A 19,745-nucleotide genomic window follows, 5' to 3' on the forward strand; every position below is an offset into this window, starting at 1 on the left:
CTCTCCGGTCTCCAGTCCAGCTGTTATGCCTAGCTTCTGTATGTGCTTGTGTTTGTATGAGCGAGAGAGAAAATGACAGAGAGAGGGAGAGAGAAAGAATTTTGTATGTTTGCTTTTCATATGGTTGCTCTGTTCTCACCAGATGGACAGTGGAACAGTGAAAGGTGGTTAAAAGCTCCTCATGTCAGAAAGACACACTCTTCAGTCAGTGATGCAAGAGGAGAAACACAGAGGGGAATAAACAAGTCTCTGCTATGCCTATGTCGGTACCACAGCTCACCAGTTTTGAAAAAGCCATCAGGAAACAATGCACCACTCACACACTTGAGCTGTCAAGATGATTATACTCTAGTGAATTGATTCAAGCCCATGAAATGAGAGGAAAAATTGTGTTTTTGTCAACAGCAGTAAAGTTGCACAGCTCTTCAACATAGCTGCATAGCCAAAACAGAGAACAAATGGAAGAGCGCCATTACTTCCCACTGAGCCGCCACTCCCACTGTGACGAATGCTTTCACCTCCAAATAAGAATAAATGAATATATGTATATGGAGCCTGTATTAGAGAGAGTGGAGTCACCTGTTCTCTGACAATCAGCTCATTTTCTAACATATCTTTATGCATATTTTTAAGGCATGTTTAAAGCACTGTTTATCTGTTCTTTTCATTCCCCATCATAAATTAATATTAGTGAATCCTGTGTCTGGTCTGCCTGCCTGCTTGGTCTTTTTTTTTTTTATTATTCTTCACAATGCAGGGTGAATACCAAAGCCCAAAGATATGAGGGACATTTTAAAGATAGATTCTGCCAAGCCTGTGCCGCTCAATCTACATTCATCAGTCGTATACCTTTAGAGTTCTGTATCTCACCAGCCATAAGACTTCAGCTTCTTCGCTTGAGTCTATTAGGCAAGCTGTCCCCGCTCTGGATCTTATCAGTGCTGTATAGATCAGTGTGTATTCTTCGTTAAACAATCCCTCAGGGCAAGCCTGCCAGAAGGACAGTTTGTTGTTTGTTTGTTTTTTTATAGGTCTCATTCAGATGTTCATATAAAAAAAAAAAAAAACAACCTTAATTAAGCTGAAGAGTTGCATCACTCTACTTATACTCCGCCTCATGTGACACTAAGCAATCCCTCCAATCTGCCATGACAGACGCCACAGGCTCCACTTAAGCGAGATAGAATCCCCTGTACTCAGAAGAGAGAAGCATGAATTAGGAATTAAACTGCGACCGTGTTTGTTGTGGGAGGAAAGAGTTCTCAGTTCTGGAAAACACTAAACATGAGTAAATATCTGCCCTAGTTGAAGGATTGGCTGCAGGATTTCTTTTTTTTTTTTTATTTCTCTCTTTCTTTACCTCTTTGTCTTATTGACACTTTCACTTTCCTTCATGTAGAGTATGTGGGATTTTAAAGCTTGAGGGTTGAGTTTAGCCGGCTGGAAAATGCACTAATCCCTTTAGTCGGTGCATAATCCAGTTCCAATGAATAGCTGAGCAAAGATACCATGCTGCTCTAAACACATGGCCAGACTGTAACACTCACATTCACATCAAGTAAGGCTTGATCTTTTGACTTTAGATCAATCTTTTATACAATAGCTTTTAAAAATTCACTTAAAGTGTAGAAATCTTCAGGGATGGAGAGAAAATGAATCAAGAAGAATAAAATATTGTCCTGCTGCTGATGTGCCTTACCGCTGATTTGTTACTATTCCTTTTTTCTTCTCTAGCTTACAGACAAATAGTCTAGCATGTCCACTGCAGGCAGGCTAGTCTCATCATTGTTGTTCAGATATGTTTTATACATGAAATTGGTGTAGGATAAAGGGGTGATTGATTTTGTCTAGCTTTATTGTTCTTCCTCTCTGACCTTAAGGTACTGGTCATAACATGATTTAGAATATCCGACAGATACACAGCTGAACGTCATGGTATCCTTGTTCCACTTTTTGTCCATGACTGATCATGTTTATTTTTAATGTCAGTGCACGTCATTTCACTGGCCGCTAGTGCAATTTGGTGCCTCAATGAACAAAGCTGCTAGCTGAATGCGTAGGAGACTCGCTAGCTTTATCTGTTATGTGATAGGAGGATGTGTCAAGAGTGCTGCAGTTCTGCATTTATCAGCCACAGTGTGTGAAATGATACAAAGGATACTTGAAAGTGGCAATGAGCTGCCAGAGCAGTAGATTTAGTTATGGACAAAAACAACTGAAAGCATCCCTACAATCCTAACTTCATGGTGATTAAATAGCATTAGCAAGTAAATCTTCACCATCCATCATGCTTAAAATGTAAGCACTGAAGATGTTAGAAATTGACATAACACAAAGAGATTGCTGTCCATACCCAGGAGTATACAGTGGTTTCATAACTTTTTTATTTGGAAGGCTGCCAGTGGGATGGCCTTGATATGTTTGCTTCTTTCAATAGGAGAGTTATTTATTTATTTATTATTGTGTTGGCTTACAAGGACTATGCCTCATACTGTAGAATTTGAAGGTGGATTTCTAGTGCTTTTGCACTGTTTTGTGGTTAATGATTCAGGAACTTTTATGAAGATACTGGGATATTTCAGCCTAGAAGTTGGTTGCCTCTGAGCTTCAGTCTTGACCATAGATAAAGCTTTCCATGAGATAAGCTACGTATAGTTTTTAACACAGACATGGTTAAAGAAACAAAATGTTTTGCAGTGACCTTTTCAATGTAACATTTTGAACCCAACTGACCTGTTGTCTTGCTTGTAGTGGGAAGTCCACATGTAAAACCCAACAACATAATGGAGCTAAAAATGTTCTGCATGGAGGAGTCCCACTCCAACATAACAGGAAGAGACTCAATACTGCTAATCTCTCCTTGGCAGGCTTCACATGTTAATTGTAAGGTTGCCAACCAATCTGAAAGTGTTTTTGCAGGAAAAAAAAAATGACTACTTTTTTTTGTGTGTTTGAATGAACACATTTTCTGAATGTGATGGACAGGCCTCGCTATAGATTAAGGCTCTACTCCGGGAACGAGCAATATGAGCTGGCATGAGCACAGCATTTCTTATTCATGAGCCATTTTACAGCGATGGCCATTTGTCATGATAACTGTCATCTATTACTCCATGAAAGAGCCACATCTTTGTTTCATGAGACCTGACAAGTTTCTTCTCTCAGCAGTGCCAGATTTGATACAGCATTATCCTAGAACAGTATTACTAAGATATCTGTGTTTTGTGTGAGGACCAGCCCTAATAAAAAGCAGTGTCAGTGATGAAACTACTAGCATCATTCATAGCTTGACAGAAATGGATCCATAAAATGTAAATTTAGTGAAATAAATATTTAGATTGTAGATCCAAGGTGTCATGAATGAGATAAATGCAGCATGTAGCAGCTTTTGAGTTTGCTGCTAATAAACATACATTCATTAACTAAAATGGATTGAACCATAGATATAAAAACCCATTTCTTTGGACAGAGAGCTTGTTTCTTTTTTTTTTTTTAATTAAATTAAAATATTGTACTCTTCCCATGGACTATGAATTAATTTTCCTTGATTTTCCTTCCTTAAATGAATGTCTATAAGTCATCTTGCACAATGAATCACTGTTGCTTGTTTTTGGAAGGAGAAGTGCTTTCTTTATTTGTGCCATGTACAGTCGAGTAAGGACAGGCCTAGGCCACTGCTCATTCCTGTGAAATTGAAAGATCAATTGGACATGCTAGAGGGACGTACATTCTTATTGGGTGTGGGTGTGTGTGTGTGTGTGTGTGGGCAAGTGTGATAGTGCACAGAATGAAATCTTTGCTGAAGTGGGGTGAGAAGCAGCTGTTTTTGGCAGTCTCATACAGCCCACACTTGTAGAAGAACCTTTCTTTTCAGCTCAAGAGCTTCGTTCCAGATGTTGAAATTTTGCTTGAGAGCTCTACCGCCAGACCCAGATGCTACCCCAATCCCCCTACAGATACAACTGCAGTGCTATGGATACAAAGAAAAAATTAATAAAATATAGAACAAGGACAGAAAAACTATTGATCACAGTCATGTTTTATGTGACTTATTTGATCCAAGCAATAGGATGCTAATGCTGTTTTCTGGCATTAAATTTTTGGCATGCTTTGGCATTTAGTATTTAGATTAATGATTGGAATTTGAGTTATAATTTAATGTGAAGTAAGTTTCAGTTAGATTGCATTGGGTGTAGATGTGAGACTTATAAGTCTGTTCATAAGGTGATACCTAAGACCTCTCTCTCTCTCTCAGTCTCTCTGTTTCATTCTCTCTTGCTGTAGGCATGGGACTCGCTGTGCTGGAGAGGTGGCTGCTGCAGCAAACAACAGTGTCTGCGGAGTAGGTGTAGCCTACAATGCCAAAATTGGGGGTGAGTGATGCAATTTGGGAGCTGAAAATGGAAGATTTAATAATGAACTAAACTAATCTACCATTGAAGCCTGACTGCTTTTATCCTGACAGCTAATCCTCAAATCTGACACATCAGATCATAGTTATTGATTTGCCTCCTGGGCATTTGTTCTTGGTGATCTATCACAGTTACCCAGAGATACCTGTACCAACTCAAATCTGAATCATCATAGTGCTTTATCAATATCAGGAGTGGATATGTAGTTTTGTATTCCAGTCACAAACAACACAAGCAGCTTCTAGACCTGAATTTTCTGCCTTTCATTTAAATGGTGTCATTGTGAACATTTATTATGTGTCTTTAAACACTTGCTTAGTTGCATTCAGGCAGAGAAGGCACAGCTTGTGCGTGTGTGTGCGTGTGTGTGCGTGTGCGTGCGTGTGCGTGCGTGTGCGTGCGTGTGTGTGTGTGTGTGTGTGTGTGCGTGCGTGCGTGCGTGCGTGTGTGTGCGTGCGTGTGTGTGTGTGTCTGGCCAGGCATCTGCATATCTATAGGGAAAGAGAGTAGATTTTGCCACATTTGCCAGTCACAGTGCATTTGTGTTTGGAAAAAAGAGCGACTGGGCAGCTGAGTGCATTAATGCCTCACCCTGTGTGACACCAGGGCAACACAAGAGCTGATTTCCATTCACTCTCGATTTTAACTGCAAACTTAATGCCAGCATACTCATTTGAGCTGAAAGGAAACTCTGTATGATTCTGACGCACACCTAATCATCAGTTCTTTCTTACTTTCTGCCTTTTGTTCTCTCTCTCTCTCTCTCTCTCTCTCTCTCTCTCTCTGTCTGTAACCTCTTTTTCTGGCCCTGTTATCCTAAAATTACCTCCATTCTTTCAGTAACAATTTTAGCTGGTTTTCTCTAGTGTGCCCCTTTTAACACAACAGCTACTAACAGGGGAGTGTGAGGACTAGCACAAGTTCCCTTCAAGACCCATGTTACTAGCCACTGCATTTTTTCACACTTCAGTTCCTGCAGTATCAGAGGGGAGCTGAACACTCTCAGAGGAGAAAGCACTAACTTCCCTCTTCTGCATAAATTAGCTCACATACGCCTACAATCGGTTTCGTGTCGACAGGGGAGACAGTACATTTACATGTACTCATTAGGCAGGTGATTTTATGCAAAGTGGTTTACAATTTGGCTCAGCAGAGGAAGGTCAAAGGCCTTTCTCAAGGGCCCAACAGTGACAGTGTGGCAGTGTTTTGATTTGAACATTTGATAGGTGGACTGAAACTTTAAGCACTGAGCCATCACTACTGCAGAACCCCAGAAGAGCTGGAAAAATATTCAGCATTTATTAAAAAAAAAAAAAAAAATTATTGCTATAGATACAGATAATGGTAGTGAAGTTTAAATCAAATATATTTCATGACTGAAAAATACAGGCAAATATACAGTGTGATTCATATTCACAGACATGTATTCCTTTGTGGCGTAAAACAAAGGAACGCAAAATAAGATCTCTCTCTCTCTCTGTCTGTGTGTGTGTGTGTGTGTACTGTAGTAATTGTGAGCTCTTCTCTCTTGGCAGGTGTGCGTATGTTGGATGGTGAGGTGACAGATGTGGTGGAGGCTCAGTCTCTAAGCATCAACAATCAACACATCCATATTTACAGTGCCAGCTGGGGCCCAGAGGATGATGGGAAGACAGTGGATGGCCCTGCCAAGCTGGCTAAGGAGGCATTTCTACAAGGAGTCACTGAGGTGAGTTTGTAGAATTGCAGGTCAAACTGGTTAAGTTACACTGGAATCAGCTTACAGGGCTCCTTGCCACTGCTCCCTCAAATTTGAATGCTTTATATGTATCAAGATCTGAGTGATTTGTTCAGATCAGATCTTAGAGCAAGAGCATTCAAAGAGAATCCCATTATCATAGAGCTCAGCAGGTCTGTTGTACCTGGAGGGATTGCCCACATCTGTGATGATTGAAAATATCCTTTGTAAATTTTTGTTCTTTAAGGGTTTTTGGTTTTTCACACAGCAGGCATGCTTCCACTCAGCTCCCACACTGCTTAATCCAAAAATAATTTACACATATGTAAACACAGTATTCTGTCAGTTTTTCTTTTATTTCTTTTTTATTTTGTTTTGAAAGAATAGATCAGTTAAAGAACTAGCCTTATGCATGACTTATGCAGGGTTCAGCTTCCCTTGTAAGTGGTTACATTTGTATTTTTCTTCTTTCCCTATACTGATATAAAAAGCCATACCATACAAACATCTCGCACAGCTATACAGCTTTGTTTTACTGTTATACAGGTCTACAAAATGCATAATCATTTAATCTTTGATATTAAATAAAGTGCACAGTGTACCAAAAATTGTTTTGAGATTTTAATGGATCTGTGGCCTTTACCTTCAGCAAGTGAAATGCAGCTCAGTTGGATTCCTGTCAGATGATTGAAGAACATACCATTTCTTTGTTTTAAAAGCTTTGGGTATGTTTCGGTCATTGTCCATCTGCACTGTGAAGCGCCATCCAATTAATTTTGTAGGCTTTTATTAAATCTGAGCAGATAATATACCCTGATATACTTCAGCATTCATCCTGCTGCTTTTGTTGGCAGTCACATCGTCAGTAACACAAGGGAACCAGTTCCATTGGCAGCCATTAATGGCCATGCCATAAGATGAGGTGGTATGCTTCATATCAGGAGCAGTTTCATTCCCTTCTCCATACTCTTTTCATTTTTACGCAGAATGATGTTCCAGAACTATACAGGATTTTTGGGATATTTTTTGGAAAGCTCTGGTCATCCTGTTTTGAGGCTTACCAGCGGTTTTCATCTTGTAGTAAATCTTGGATCTTTTGTTCTTTTTTTTTTTTTTCTTTTTTTTTAATTCTGCCTTGCCAATGTTTTTGCTATCTTTTTGATTTGTTTTGATTTTTCAGCCTAATGCTAGCATGCTTCATTGGCAGTGACAGCTCTTTGAACTTCATTTTTGAGACTTTACTGCAACAGATTCCAAATGAAAATGTCACAGTCAACTCTGGACCTTTTATCTGCTTAAAATATGAAGTAAAATATTAAAGGAATAGCACAGACCAGGCAATAGAATGGCTGAGGAGCCAATTGTCTAGCAAAAAGTGATGTACATAAATTCAAATTGAAACTGAAATACTACACTTTATACTATTATTTATTTACAACTCCAGTATACTGTGGTAGACCACAACAACAACAGTGTCAAAGTATTTGTGTGCTTGACTGTAGATTTGTCTTAGAAATACAATTTCAAACATAAGCATTTATAAACGCAATCAATAAATCGGTCAATATATATAGTGTTTGTATTTTAATATTCTGCTACTCTGCTATTATGAAACTATTCATGTACAAATGGTATTATTTGGGTAAACAATGCCAAGAGAAGTACAGTTCAGTACCGGTGAGTTAAACATGAACAGGGCTAACTGAGGAGCTATAAAGTATATAGAAGCATTAGCTTTCATTCAAAAATGAAATAAAATTCAGACAACAAAATTGTCTAGGCTAATCAGCTACGTTTGGGTTAAGTGGACAATTAGGCGTTTTAATTTTGGCCGAACTTTTTTTTATTTCTTTCTTTTCTCTCTTTATTATTTTTCTTTGTCCTCATGCCTTTGTTTATTCTGTCGATTTGCAAATGTCTCCGGTCAGGTGCTTCTTGTTTTCTGCATCATTCAGTCCCCAGGGTCACACCATGGCCCCCTCTCTCTCGCTCGCTCGCTCGCTTTCTCTCTCTCTCTCTCTCTCTCTCTCTCTCTCTCTCTCTCTCTCTCTCGCTCGCTCGCTCGCTTTCTCTCTCTCTCTCTCTCTCTCTCCTTCTCGCTCTCTCTTAAATATCTTATTCCATGACTTAAATTTGAATGACATTTCAGTGGTGATTTAACTTGCTGTCTGCTAAATTATTTATATAAAATGGATGATTTGCAAATAGAAGAGATATTCATGATGTTTTGCACCGCATTCACTTTGTATCTCATACATAATCATAGGAGTTATGCGTAAATTTCACCACCAAATCTATTCATAGTGAGTGACACTGAGAAAATGATCTGCATGTAACAAGCAACTAAAGTGTATTATTTCCAAACACTGTTTGGAATGCATCCAATCTGATGCAGTTTAAAAAAAAAATTTCTGGACGGCTCAGACATTTTTCCCTGTTATGTCTACGATAAGGAGTTTGTCTAATTTGAATAGGTCTAATAATATTTTCTGTTTGTTGTTAAATAATCACTCCAGTGAGAATTTGTTTATTGGTGTTTAACTGCAGATAACGATGGAGAAATGTTAATGCAAATGAGTGACAGATTAAAGGGGAAAAACATTAAAGGGGGGGACATTATGCTGTGGGGAATAATTTGCTGACATTGTTTAAGTCGCCTTTGAGGAAAGTGTCACACAAAATCAATGCAAAGTTATTCTGACTGATCACCTTTATGAAACCTATGATGAAACAATTCCAGGATAGCATTGCCCCCATGTGTAGGGCAGGAGGGTTCATTAAATGCTCTCATAAGTATTGTCAAAACACTAGTTTCCTCTCAGTACAGTACACAAACTTGTACTATCTGTCAAAAGTAGTTCTGGTGGCTTTAGGTTGCCCAGTATCATACTATGACACTTGGTTGTTGTCATTGTTGTTTTAATTTGTCACACCTTGGTTTATGGAGAATGAAGGATTTGTGTGCGTGTGTATTTAATCCACTGTGGCATACGATGAAAGATTTGTGTGTGTGTCATATAGGGTCGAGGCGGTCTGGGCTCTATTTTTGTCTGGGCGTCAGGTAACGGTGGCCGCGAGAAGGACAGCTGTAACTGTGATGGCTACACCAACAGCATCTACACACTGTCCATTAGCAGCACGACTCAATATGGCAACGTGCCGTGGTACAGCGAGGCCTGCTCCTCCACACTCGCTACCACCTACAGCAGTGGCAACCTCAATGAGAAACAGATTGTGAGTACTGCACACACTCGTGCTACATTTTTGGCTGTAACTGAAATTTAAGCCACACTAAGCTAAAAACAAAAAAAAATAAAACTTAAATGCATCAGTTTATTATTAGCATTATTAGTTTGCTATTATGTAATAGTTTATGATTAGTTTTTATTTTATTACAAAAGATCTAACAGCAGTATGTCTCATTATACATGTGTTTTAAGAATGTAAAATTAGAATCCAATGTGAATGGATAGATAAGTTTTTAAATGCAAAGAACCTTATACAAGGGATACCTTTTATCTCTTTTTTTTTTTAACTTCATTATGTCATCTCTTTTTTTTACTTCATTCAATAGTATGTAAGCTGTGTACATTCTCTGGAAACAATAATCAGAACACATTTACACTAGCTCATTTATCATCCAGCGATGTGGCAGTACCCTAATGCATGAAATCATGCAGATACAGGTCAGGAGCCTCAGTTATTTTTCGCATCAAACATCAGAATGGGGGAAAATGTGATCTTGGTTCTCTTGATCGTGGCAGTTGTTGCCAGATGGAAAAAAAAAATCTAAGTGAGCACCAGTTCTGCCAGCTAATCAGAATAGAATGGGCAGACTGGCAGACCGGATTACAGTAACTCATCAGACTTCGAGGTGGTCTGGTTACAATAGCAGAAGAGCTCACAGGTTTTCCCTCCTGTCAGCTATGAACAGGAGTCTGAGACTACAGTGGGCAAAACGAACAGCTGAAGATAGGGAAAAGACATTATTAGTGGTCGAGTTACTGTACAGCTTGAGCCAATCTATTTATTCTACTTTGACTTCTCTCATCAACAACACATTTAACCCTGCAGAACTGATGCTTCCTTTGTATGAAAAATTTTCTGATAATCCATCTGACATCAACAATTATACCACATTCAAAGTCACTGAGATCACATTTCTTCTTGTTTCTGGTGTCTGATATGAATGTTAATTAACATTCTTGAGGCACATGATTGTCTGATTGGTCAATTGAGCAGTTTGTCCTATTAAAATGACAGATGTGTGTGCGTTCGCTTCCTATTGTTTGTTTGACAGCCCGTCAGTTCATATAGACTGTACAGTATGGTATAATGTATAAATCCTTATTTTAATGATTTTTTTTTGTTATTAAATACTTGCCAGTACCAGCCTTACACTCCCATTTATAGTTCAAGTATCAGCTGACCTTCAGAAAATTCTGTTTAATAACATGCATACAGCAGGCCAACTTAATCTCATACATATAAATGAGTACAGGCAGTTTCCATTCTTGTAAACAGTGCTCTAGAGGCCATGTCTCTGATGGACAAAGCTTTAACGGAGCATGTCTCTCCGCACAATTGTGTCCATTGTGTGCTTTGTATCTCAGCACATTGCTGCCATTTCACTCATTTGTTCACACACACACACACACACTTCTATTAAGATAGCAAGTTTGATTACAGGTAAATTACACTTGAACATTTATTCATTTATTTGCATTGATTTTTAGCCTCTTATATGTCTATATATACACAAAATACAGCCTCACACATGCAAAGATACAATACACGCTCATTAATGCCTGTAAAAGTGGATCTGGATGTCTGGAAAAGGAAAGATGCTTTTTTTCTTATACAGTTACAATGAGGGTTTCTTTGTTGTATGCAAGGAGGATAGGTAACAGCTGGTACACCTCCTGGTAAAATGGAATGTGAGACGAGGCGAGAGAAATGATTCCAAAACCATTTCTGCATGCTCTCGCAAGCTGTATAGTGAATATTTCATAGGGATTAATCTTCCACTGGTCACACGCAAAAACATGTTCAGAAATTTGCTAGATACACTGCAGGCAGGACATATTTGCCTCCTATGTCACAATATTCACAGAGAAGAGAGAGATAAAGATGGATAAGGGTAGTGAATAAGAGACGGTGTATAGCTGTGTAGAATGGTGTTGGTGATAACAAATGGGGCCAAGATCTGCACACAAGATCTGTGCTCAATAGCAGCATATATGTGATATATATTTGGTAGGGTGATCTTTTTTTTTTTTTTTCCCCAGAAGTGTCTGGTGTCTTCAGTCACACCACACCAACTTACAACTAATTTAGACACAGCCTTTAAAGTTAATTAAATCCTTTAAGCCTAAGCTGAAAGCACATTACATTTGTGGATAGGCTTTACAGTTTCAACAATGTAGCCTGATAAGCCTTTTAAACCTTCCATGCTACTTGTTGAGGTGCTCACCATATTCTTCTGCCTGAGGGACAATCGCCTAATTCTCTATGATTTACCAGTAATTATATGTGCCAGTGAGAGTGATTGTGGATTCTGGAGATGAGCATTTCTCTCTCTCTTTCTCTCTTGCTCACTCTCTATTTCTTTCTCGCCTCATTTGTCTCCGGCACAGGAGAAGCAGTCGGCTGCAAACAGCTCATTTGAAATTGTGGACTGGGTCCCTATGTGCACGCTTTTGACATTGATAGCATTTCGTTCTTCCCCTTGGCCCTTCCATTTTGTTAAGGTGTCAGGGGTATTCCAGATTCTGGTTGATGGCTGATGAATACTATTTATTTAGTGCTGTTTGGGAGTGTGCTCGAGTGTTTGTCCTTGTGTGTGTGCTAATACGTGTTTGTGTACACATGCATGTACTACTTTTAACCGCAACTGTTTGGTAGACCCACACTTTACATGTGCCTTTTTATAATGTATACCAAGTGCATTGTGTAGGTATATAATTATTTAATGTAGGCCATCTGTTCCTATGCACAAGTTGTCTGCCTTATCCATCAATGGATAGGAACCACTATAGGAGCGGTAGGACCATTCTCAGTGCAGCATTGTAGTGGAATGTGTGGTTTGTGGGGTGCTGATAAAAATATTTTAAGTGCAGCAGTGGTATTGGAGTTCTTACACAATGGATATGTTGGATACGTTTTGTTTTTTTTTTTTGTTTTTTTACATTTTAGGTGTACAGTTAAAGTGTAGCTCATCATTTTTCACACACCATTTTGTAATCGCTCTCTCCAGTGAAACATGTTACCTTCTTACTGCTATCCCCCTGCTGCACTAAGAGTGGTCCATCTTATCTGTAATATCTTGTCAATGTTGGTTAGAGGACTATTGAGCTACTGTCTGTAATTTTTTGAGGCAAGTTTTAGTGACTGCTGATGGTGACATTATCAACAATTTACTCTTAAGCAATTATTGCATTATATCAAAGGTCTTGGTTGATTGCAGGGATAATAGGAATGAAATGGGACAAAACTCCTACACATACACATTTAAAGGCTGCATTCATGATTTCTTTGTTGTTGTTGTTTTGTTTTTAAATTTATCAAACAACTAAACTCACTGTTCTGTCATCTGTCTTTTTGTGACATTTGTACTTTTATTGTATGGGATGTGTTTAGTATCTACTTGCAGTTTCTACTTTAAATAGATTTTTTTGGAAAAAGGATGATAGAACAAATAATTAGTAACATTCACAATTATTACACTTGCATGATCAAATCTAAGAGGGGTCACTCTGTGTAATCCCTGAACTGTCACTGATAGAATCTACAGTCTGGGCTACAAATTAAAACAGCCCTAGCATCATGTCTTCATACCATTCTGTGTATTTTGTATGGTTATTGCTAGTGCTGTTTCACTTGATTCAACAAGAGCCCTTAAGGACATTTGTTAGCAGCAAGTAAGCTGATGTGGATGCAAGCAATGAAATTATATTCATTTTATCTTTAAAAGACAGTGGGTTTAAACCTATTGTTCAGTTTATAGCCAATACTGATAGGTGTAGGTAATGGCCTGGCAACTGAGTGTATGTGTGTGGCTCTGTTACTATATGCCGATCCTGATGGTAGTGTTGCCTGGGGCTGGACCATGTTCTATCCTAGACTGTAGGAGAATGCCAGGACTGCCCCAGGTCTCAGAGGCCCTAATTAAACTTATGCTCAGTCAGCCATGATGATGGCGGTGCCATCTTATTAATCTTTGGGACAGCCGGATGTCCCAACAGTAGTGGGTGAATGAGGGACAGAGGTTTCTCCGGACGCCGGCTTTGTCAAATGTGTCAACGTGTGCCAGGCTCTCGCCTGCGGCTGGTCTTCTACCATTTTTCATTGCTGTACGCTTTCAGTGACTTTCATAATATCTAATTTCTCACTGTATGTGTGTGTGTGCACGCACGCGTGTGTGTATGTTTGTAGGTGACAACCGATCTGAGGAAGAAGTGCACAGACTTGCACACCGGCACGTCTGCTTCAGCCCCTCTGGCTGCAGGCATTATTGCTCTTGCCCTGGAAGCTAAGTGAGTGACGAAACTGCCAACACGTGCACACTCACACCCACACCTACATAGAGAAAACACATTGGCAGACACGTCACATATCTACAGCAAACGCCCTGCCACCTGGTTCCGGTTCTTCACAAACCTGCATTTACTCACATGCTTCAGTTTTAAACACTAATTTTCATAAACATCCCATCCCACAAACACAAAGACATTCAGTAATTTTTTTTTAAATAATAATAATAATAATAATAATAGTAATAATAATAACACGCTCTGCACCATGGATCCACAAGCTCTCAAGACAAAGAAAGACATGCATCAAGACTTCTCTTTCCTGACATACTGTGCTAAACTCATCAGCATGGTTTATAGGCTCAAGGTACTCCTAGTCCCTTTATATATAGCATGAGACTACAAAAGCACTTTTGTTAGGCATAAGGGCATTGTTTGCTTGTACTGCCCTGTAAATGTGATATAAATTCATTTTGTCATCTAACTTTCAACACATAAGAGACATATGGTTGTTGACCTGCACATAATGGATAGAAAAATAAATAATGTTCACATGCCTTTAAAAATGCTTTTAAACACTAACACACACAAAAAATCCCCAAAAGATCACAGATTTAGAAGTACTCAGTTTAGCTGATTCCTGTGGTTGTCAAGTTTCAAAAACACAAATTTATCAAAAACAACAAGCTGTTTGGAAGCATTGCAAGGAGGACGCACTTCCTGAGATCATTTCCCAAAAGGTGGAAACTTCACTATGCATCAGTAGAACTACAGTTGGCATCATGTGTTGTAATAAGATGAACTCAAAATGAAACTCTGTGGCCAGGCCCACCCTCAGCATGTTTGGTGATTAATTATGGGACTGCATACAAGGAAAAACACCTGATACCCCTGCATTATATAAGGTGGTGGATCATACAAATTGACAAGAGAAGGGTCACGTGCATATATTTTGTGTGTCACAAAACTGTAATTGTAAGGGGATGCTTTAGAAACCTGTGTTTTGTGGGAAAATCATTTCATAAAGGGTGGCATTAATTCATGAGGTGTTTTATGGAAAAGTTTTCTTTCACATTGTACATTATCAGACTCTATTCCTAACAGTGAATACATCCTTGAACAGAAGTAATATATGATATGAAAGCATCATATATCAGTCCAAAAAATATTATAATAAGCATTAGTTAATAAGCTAGTCAATATGACAGTTAATTTAATTGATTCATTCATCAATTCATCGATTAAACAAGACATCATGATTATTGTTTAAATATGATTAATAGTCTTAACACAATGCACTTTTACAAATTTGGTGTATCCTCTATGAAACATGATGGAGAGTTGAGCACAGAAGAATAGAGTTGTTTTAGCTGAGTAAGGAGTCTTAGAGGAACTCAGTGGCATCCACATAATAGCTAGTCATCAGTCATCATCCTCAATTATGAGCCCTTACAGAGGCATGCAATAGTCTTTGCTTGCACACTGAAGAGTACCAATAAGTCCTTGAAATATTATCAATCAGCAAATTGCATTATTTTGTTCCCCAGTGAAGGAGATGAGGGTGTGTCCACAAAAGTGTAGAATCACTAATAGGCATGTTCCATTCAGACAGCGTGAAACAATGGAGGGTTGAGTAGAAAACAGCATGGACCTTTTTTGTTTCAGTCCCTGCCGTTTGGGGCAGTAAACCCCTCTGTTGCATGCTTTGATTATATTTGCCCGAGGTGCCTTGCATTCTCTCTCTCTCGCGCTCCATTTTTCTCCCTATTAAATCTCCAGGTGGTGTTTATGATGATGTTTAGTTGAAGGTGACTTCAGAGCCTGTTTCTGTGTGGAGAGGTTGAGGCTGTTTATTTTCTCTGAAAGTCCTGTGTGCTGCATTGTCCAGTCATCTCTAGGTCAACCTTTGCACTGTCCTGATTATAAATTACATACATGACAAATTCATTTCCAAGGTCATTTAGCAAGGCGGTTTACTTCATGACACAAACTGATTAACTTGACCTTCATTCTGGATTTGTGAACACAAAAAATTCTCGAGCAACATTTAATGTTAGCAGCACTGCTCGATGTTTATGCTGATCTGATCATGCTTACACGTCATGCAGTGCAACATTTATTCGTATTAACAAATAAACAATCCCTTTATGGTTTATAATTTTGACTTAAATTTGAAATATAGTGTTGCGTGTAGCATGGCTTAGGTTATTAACACTGACATATTTAGAATAACTATGAATTGTTAATTAGTACATTTTTCTGCTGTTTTACAGTAACTGTTATGCCTTTATGCCTTTCTCCTTCCTACACTGTTTGACTTTATGCAGTAAGAATTTGACCTGGAGAGACATGCAACACCTGGTGATTAAAGCAGCACGTCCCGCCCACCTCATCACAAATGATTGGAGGACCAATGGCGTTGGCCGCTTGGGTAATAAACAGATGTTGCCATCCAGTTGGAAACAGGAAGCAGCTGCATGGCTCAAATGAACTTGGCTGACTTCACCTCTCAATCTCTCTCTCTCTCTCTCTCTCTCTCTCTGTCAATCTCTCTCTCTCGCGCGCTCTCTCTCTCTCTCTCTCTCTCTCTCATTTTTTGGCAGTGAGCCACTCATATGGCTATGGTCTGCTAGACGCAAGTGCTATGGTGGCATTGGCCCAGAACTGGACCAGTGTGGGGCCGCAACACAAGTGTGTTATCAACATGCTTTCTGAGCCCAGGTACAAAAGGTCAAAGATACACACACACAGAGTGAGCTGCATAAGTAAAGTTAGATGTCTGTGTCTGTGAAATGTAGAAAATAATATTGTTTACACTATTTCTGATGGAATCCTACCTTACAATGTCTAGATTTATTGTACTGTCATTTGGAAACAGCACTTTACCAAACTATTACACATGCTGTAATAGGTGGGCATAAAGCTAAACAGAAACTGTTATGCTCTTGCCAGAATTCTGTGCTTTGGATTATGCCCCTCTATTTTTTTTTTTTTTAGAGTTAGACATTCATAATATCTGATATCGGTATTTTTTGTTTCTGCCCTTATAAAAATGTAATTTGGTTAACACATTTGCTTAGTGCTTTAACAATCAAAACACATTACAATGTAAAATTGTTCTTGAGTGTGGGTGAGGTTTTAATGTGGCTTGAAATCTATTCACTGTCAAACAGTCAGTACTACTATTTTAGTTTGTATTGGGATTATACTGCAAAATGTTCAGCATGAAGCACTGGTTTAAAAAACATATATTTCCAAGTGCACAAATTCAATTCAACTTTGTTTTCGGCATTCTTGCCAGTATTATTTTTTTTAGAATCAAGTCAATTCAAGGCCTTCTTGCCTGAAGACCTCAGTCCATTCAACTACGCAAATTTTTATGAGTCATATCTAAGTGCCAGTACAGCTAAAAGACGATGGGCTGCATTGGATTTCATTATATTTAAGCCATTGTTTACTTAAACTAATTGGTTTATTGAATATGTCAATGCCATGTCTTATAGAATGTATTCGTGCTCAGTGACTCATGCTGATGTCGTGCTGCTGTGTTGTAGGGATGTGAGAAACCATCTGGTGTTCAGTAAGAGTGTGGATGCCTGTTTAGGACAGCCTGATTTTGTAAGCTCACTGGAGCATGTGCAAGCCAGACTCACGCTATCATATACACACAGAGGGAACCTGGCCATCCACCTCTTCAGCCCTCTGGGGACCCGTTCCACACTGCTGGCTCCCAGGTAACCCCACACATTTTACAATAACATAAAATTAAACAAGGCCATACACATTTCAGCTGTTTATACATTTCATCAAGTATTCGTTAATTACTCTTGCTTGATTACTCTCCAAGGCAGAATAGATGTTGTAAGATACACAGCTGTAATAAACGTTGAATCACTTTAGTACAAGATTGTTTGTCTACCCCTGTGTGTGTGTGTGTGCATTCATATATCTCAGGCCCCAGGACAACTCACCAGACGGTTTCAATGACTGGGCCTTCATGACAACACATGCATGGGATGAGGACCCACAAGGAGAATGGACACTGGAAATAGAGAATGTGGCTGGGCTTAATGATTATGGTGAATTTCTGGAATTCATACATTGTCAAGAAAACAATGTTATTGCATGAATGCCAAGAAAGTCATGTCAGAAATAATGATTTGTTAAGAAATGGTTCATAGTCAGGATTTGGCCAGACCTTATCAGTCATGAACTTTCAAAAATGTATACAGTGTCTGTAACTCTCTTTCTCTCTTTTACACTCTCAGGTGTTCTATCACAGTTCACACTAATCCTATATGGAACAGGCTCCAGTGCTGTGGACCCATCTGCTTCAGATTTCGTTCGGCCTTCCAACAACAGCTGTAAAACCTTTGATGCGCAGCAGATCTGTATTGGTGAGAGCGAGCTAATACATACACACACAACTGTGACAAATTAGATAATATAAAAGTCACTGCAAACATTCAGAAATGGAAAGTACAACTACAGACGACAACCTGGCTCGCTGACATGTCTAACAGAGCTGGCCTTTTTCCCCACAATATAATGTTCGTGAAAACTTTTCACAATATAATTTGAATTGCAATTATGCCAATTATCATTATAAGAAACCAAAATGTTTTGGGTTGTTTGAGCATCCTATCACATCCTTCAGGTAAGTTTCCCATGAGTGACAATTGTGGAACAAATTATTTTAAGAACTGTGTTAATTCTGATTTATTTAATTTAAGCAATGTCTCCATGTGAAGTGGTAAAATTGCAGTATGACATTTTTGTGTATATCTTGCCACACCCACATATACCTGTCCCTCAACCAGATCATAATAAGTCTGCCTCCCAGGCTCCATGATTATGTAAATTCATTTGTCTTTATCAGTATTAGAAAACACTACAGAGAGAGCCATTGCACGGAAGAATGGAATTACTGATAAGGCACATTTTTATCAGGATGAAAAAAAAGGGTTTGTTCTTTTCTTGTTTGATGAGAAACTGCTTCGTAACTAACTCCCCCCGAAACAAATAATTGCAGTAATATTGATGTTGCCTTAACTTTCTATCTGTAGTGTTAATGAATGGATGAGTTTGACTCTCAGTATCGATATTACACTCTGTAATCAATATTACTGCGGTTATAAATGCAGCAGTTAGATAATACTGATAGTTGTGCAAGAACTATAGTCGTTAGATATACCTTGTCTGTGTGAGCCTGTTAAATGTGGTTCTTATTTCGTCTTCACTGCCTCATTTCAGTTGAAGTGTTTTAAGCGTGCAAGTGACTTTCTGGAGGCACATTTTACCCGTTACAGAGAGCAATGACAACCATAATGGCTATTGTCAGCAGCAAGAGTAGATGTACTGTGATTTGATCATTTTGTAGTATCCTGTACTCAGTCTCACTGTAATAGGACAGTAGATGGTAAAATATTGTGGGAAAGTGTTTATTTATACAAAAAATATAAGTTATTATGAAAATCAAAATGTAATTTTTTTTTATTGTTTAGTGTGCATTTCTATAGTTTCTTCAATTACAATGGAATATCAGGCATATCATTAAAACCACTGACAGGTGCCATGAATAACAACATTTTATCTCATTGCAATGGCACCAGTGAAGGTAGCAAGTGAACATTTAGCTCTCAAGGTTGATATAATGGAAGCTGGAAAATGGGAAAGCTAAAGGATCTGAGCAACTTTAACAAGGGCCAAAGTATGATGTCTAGATGACTGATGTTTCCATTGTTTAATGAAAATTGGCTAAACAAAACATGTAAATGACAGAATTTGATCAATATGTCCACCATTTTCCAATAAGTTTAGACATGATATCCATCACATGGTTGATGATGCCATAGTGTTACATCCCTCAATAATGCACCATTCGTCTGTGTATACCTGATCTTTCAAAATGACTTCAAATTCCCGTGACAATATTTGTTCTTCCTTGCTCAGATGCATCATCGTCTGTAAAAACTATATATATTATAGATATACATTAACCCTGTGACTCATTTAATTCAGGTGCATGTGGTTGTTGTGGTAAATGGTCTTCCTTTTACAGTGTTTTCCTTTTCTGGTTTGCAG

The 19,745-nt window shown here is 38.6% G+C and overlaps 1 protein-coding gene across 2 annotated transcripts in view; it reads left to right on the forward strand.

The window, feature by feature from the left end:
- Positions 1-19,745, forward strand: part of furinb (furin (paired basic amino acid cleaving enzyme) b) — a 74,886-nt gene that overhangs the window by 49,704 nt on the left and 5,437 nt on the right. For both annotated transcript variants that reach the window (XM_058408350.1, XM_058408351.1), the window contains 9 exons: positions 4,285-4,373; positions 5,948-6,120; positions 9,151-9,363; positions 13,564-13,664; positions 15,989-16,092; positions 16,265-16,382; positions 17,216-17,395; positions 17,616-17,740; positions 17,930-18,058. In XM_058408350.1, the coding sequence (XP_058264333.1) occupies positions 4,285-4,373; positions 5,948-6,120; positions 9,151-9,363; positions 13,564-13,664; positions 15,989-16,092; positions 16,265-16,382; positions 17,216-17,395; positions 17,616-17,740; positions 17,930-18,058 (1,232 nt within the window). The remainder of the gene's footprint in view (positions 1-4,284; positions 4,374-5,947; positions 6,121-9,150; positions 9,364-13,563; positions 13,665-15,988; positions 16,093-16,264; positions 16,383-17,215; positions 17,396-17,615; positions 17,741-17,929; positions 18,059-19,745) is intronic.

The sequence above is a fragment of the Hemibagrus wyckioides genome, linkage group LG14, assembly GCF_019097595.1.
Source record: "Hemibagrus wyckioides isolate EC202008001 linkage group LG14, SWU_Hwy_1.0, whole genome shotgun sequence".
In the NCBI taxonomy this organism is placed as follows: Eukaryota; Metazoa; Chordata; class Actinopteri; order Siluriformes; family Bagridae; genus Hemibagrus; species Hemibagrus wyckioides.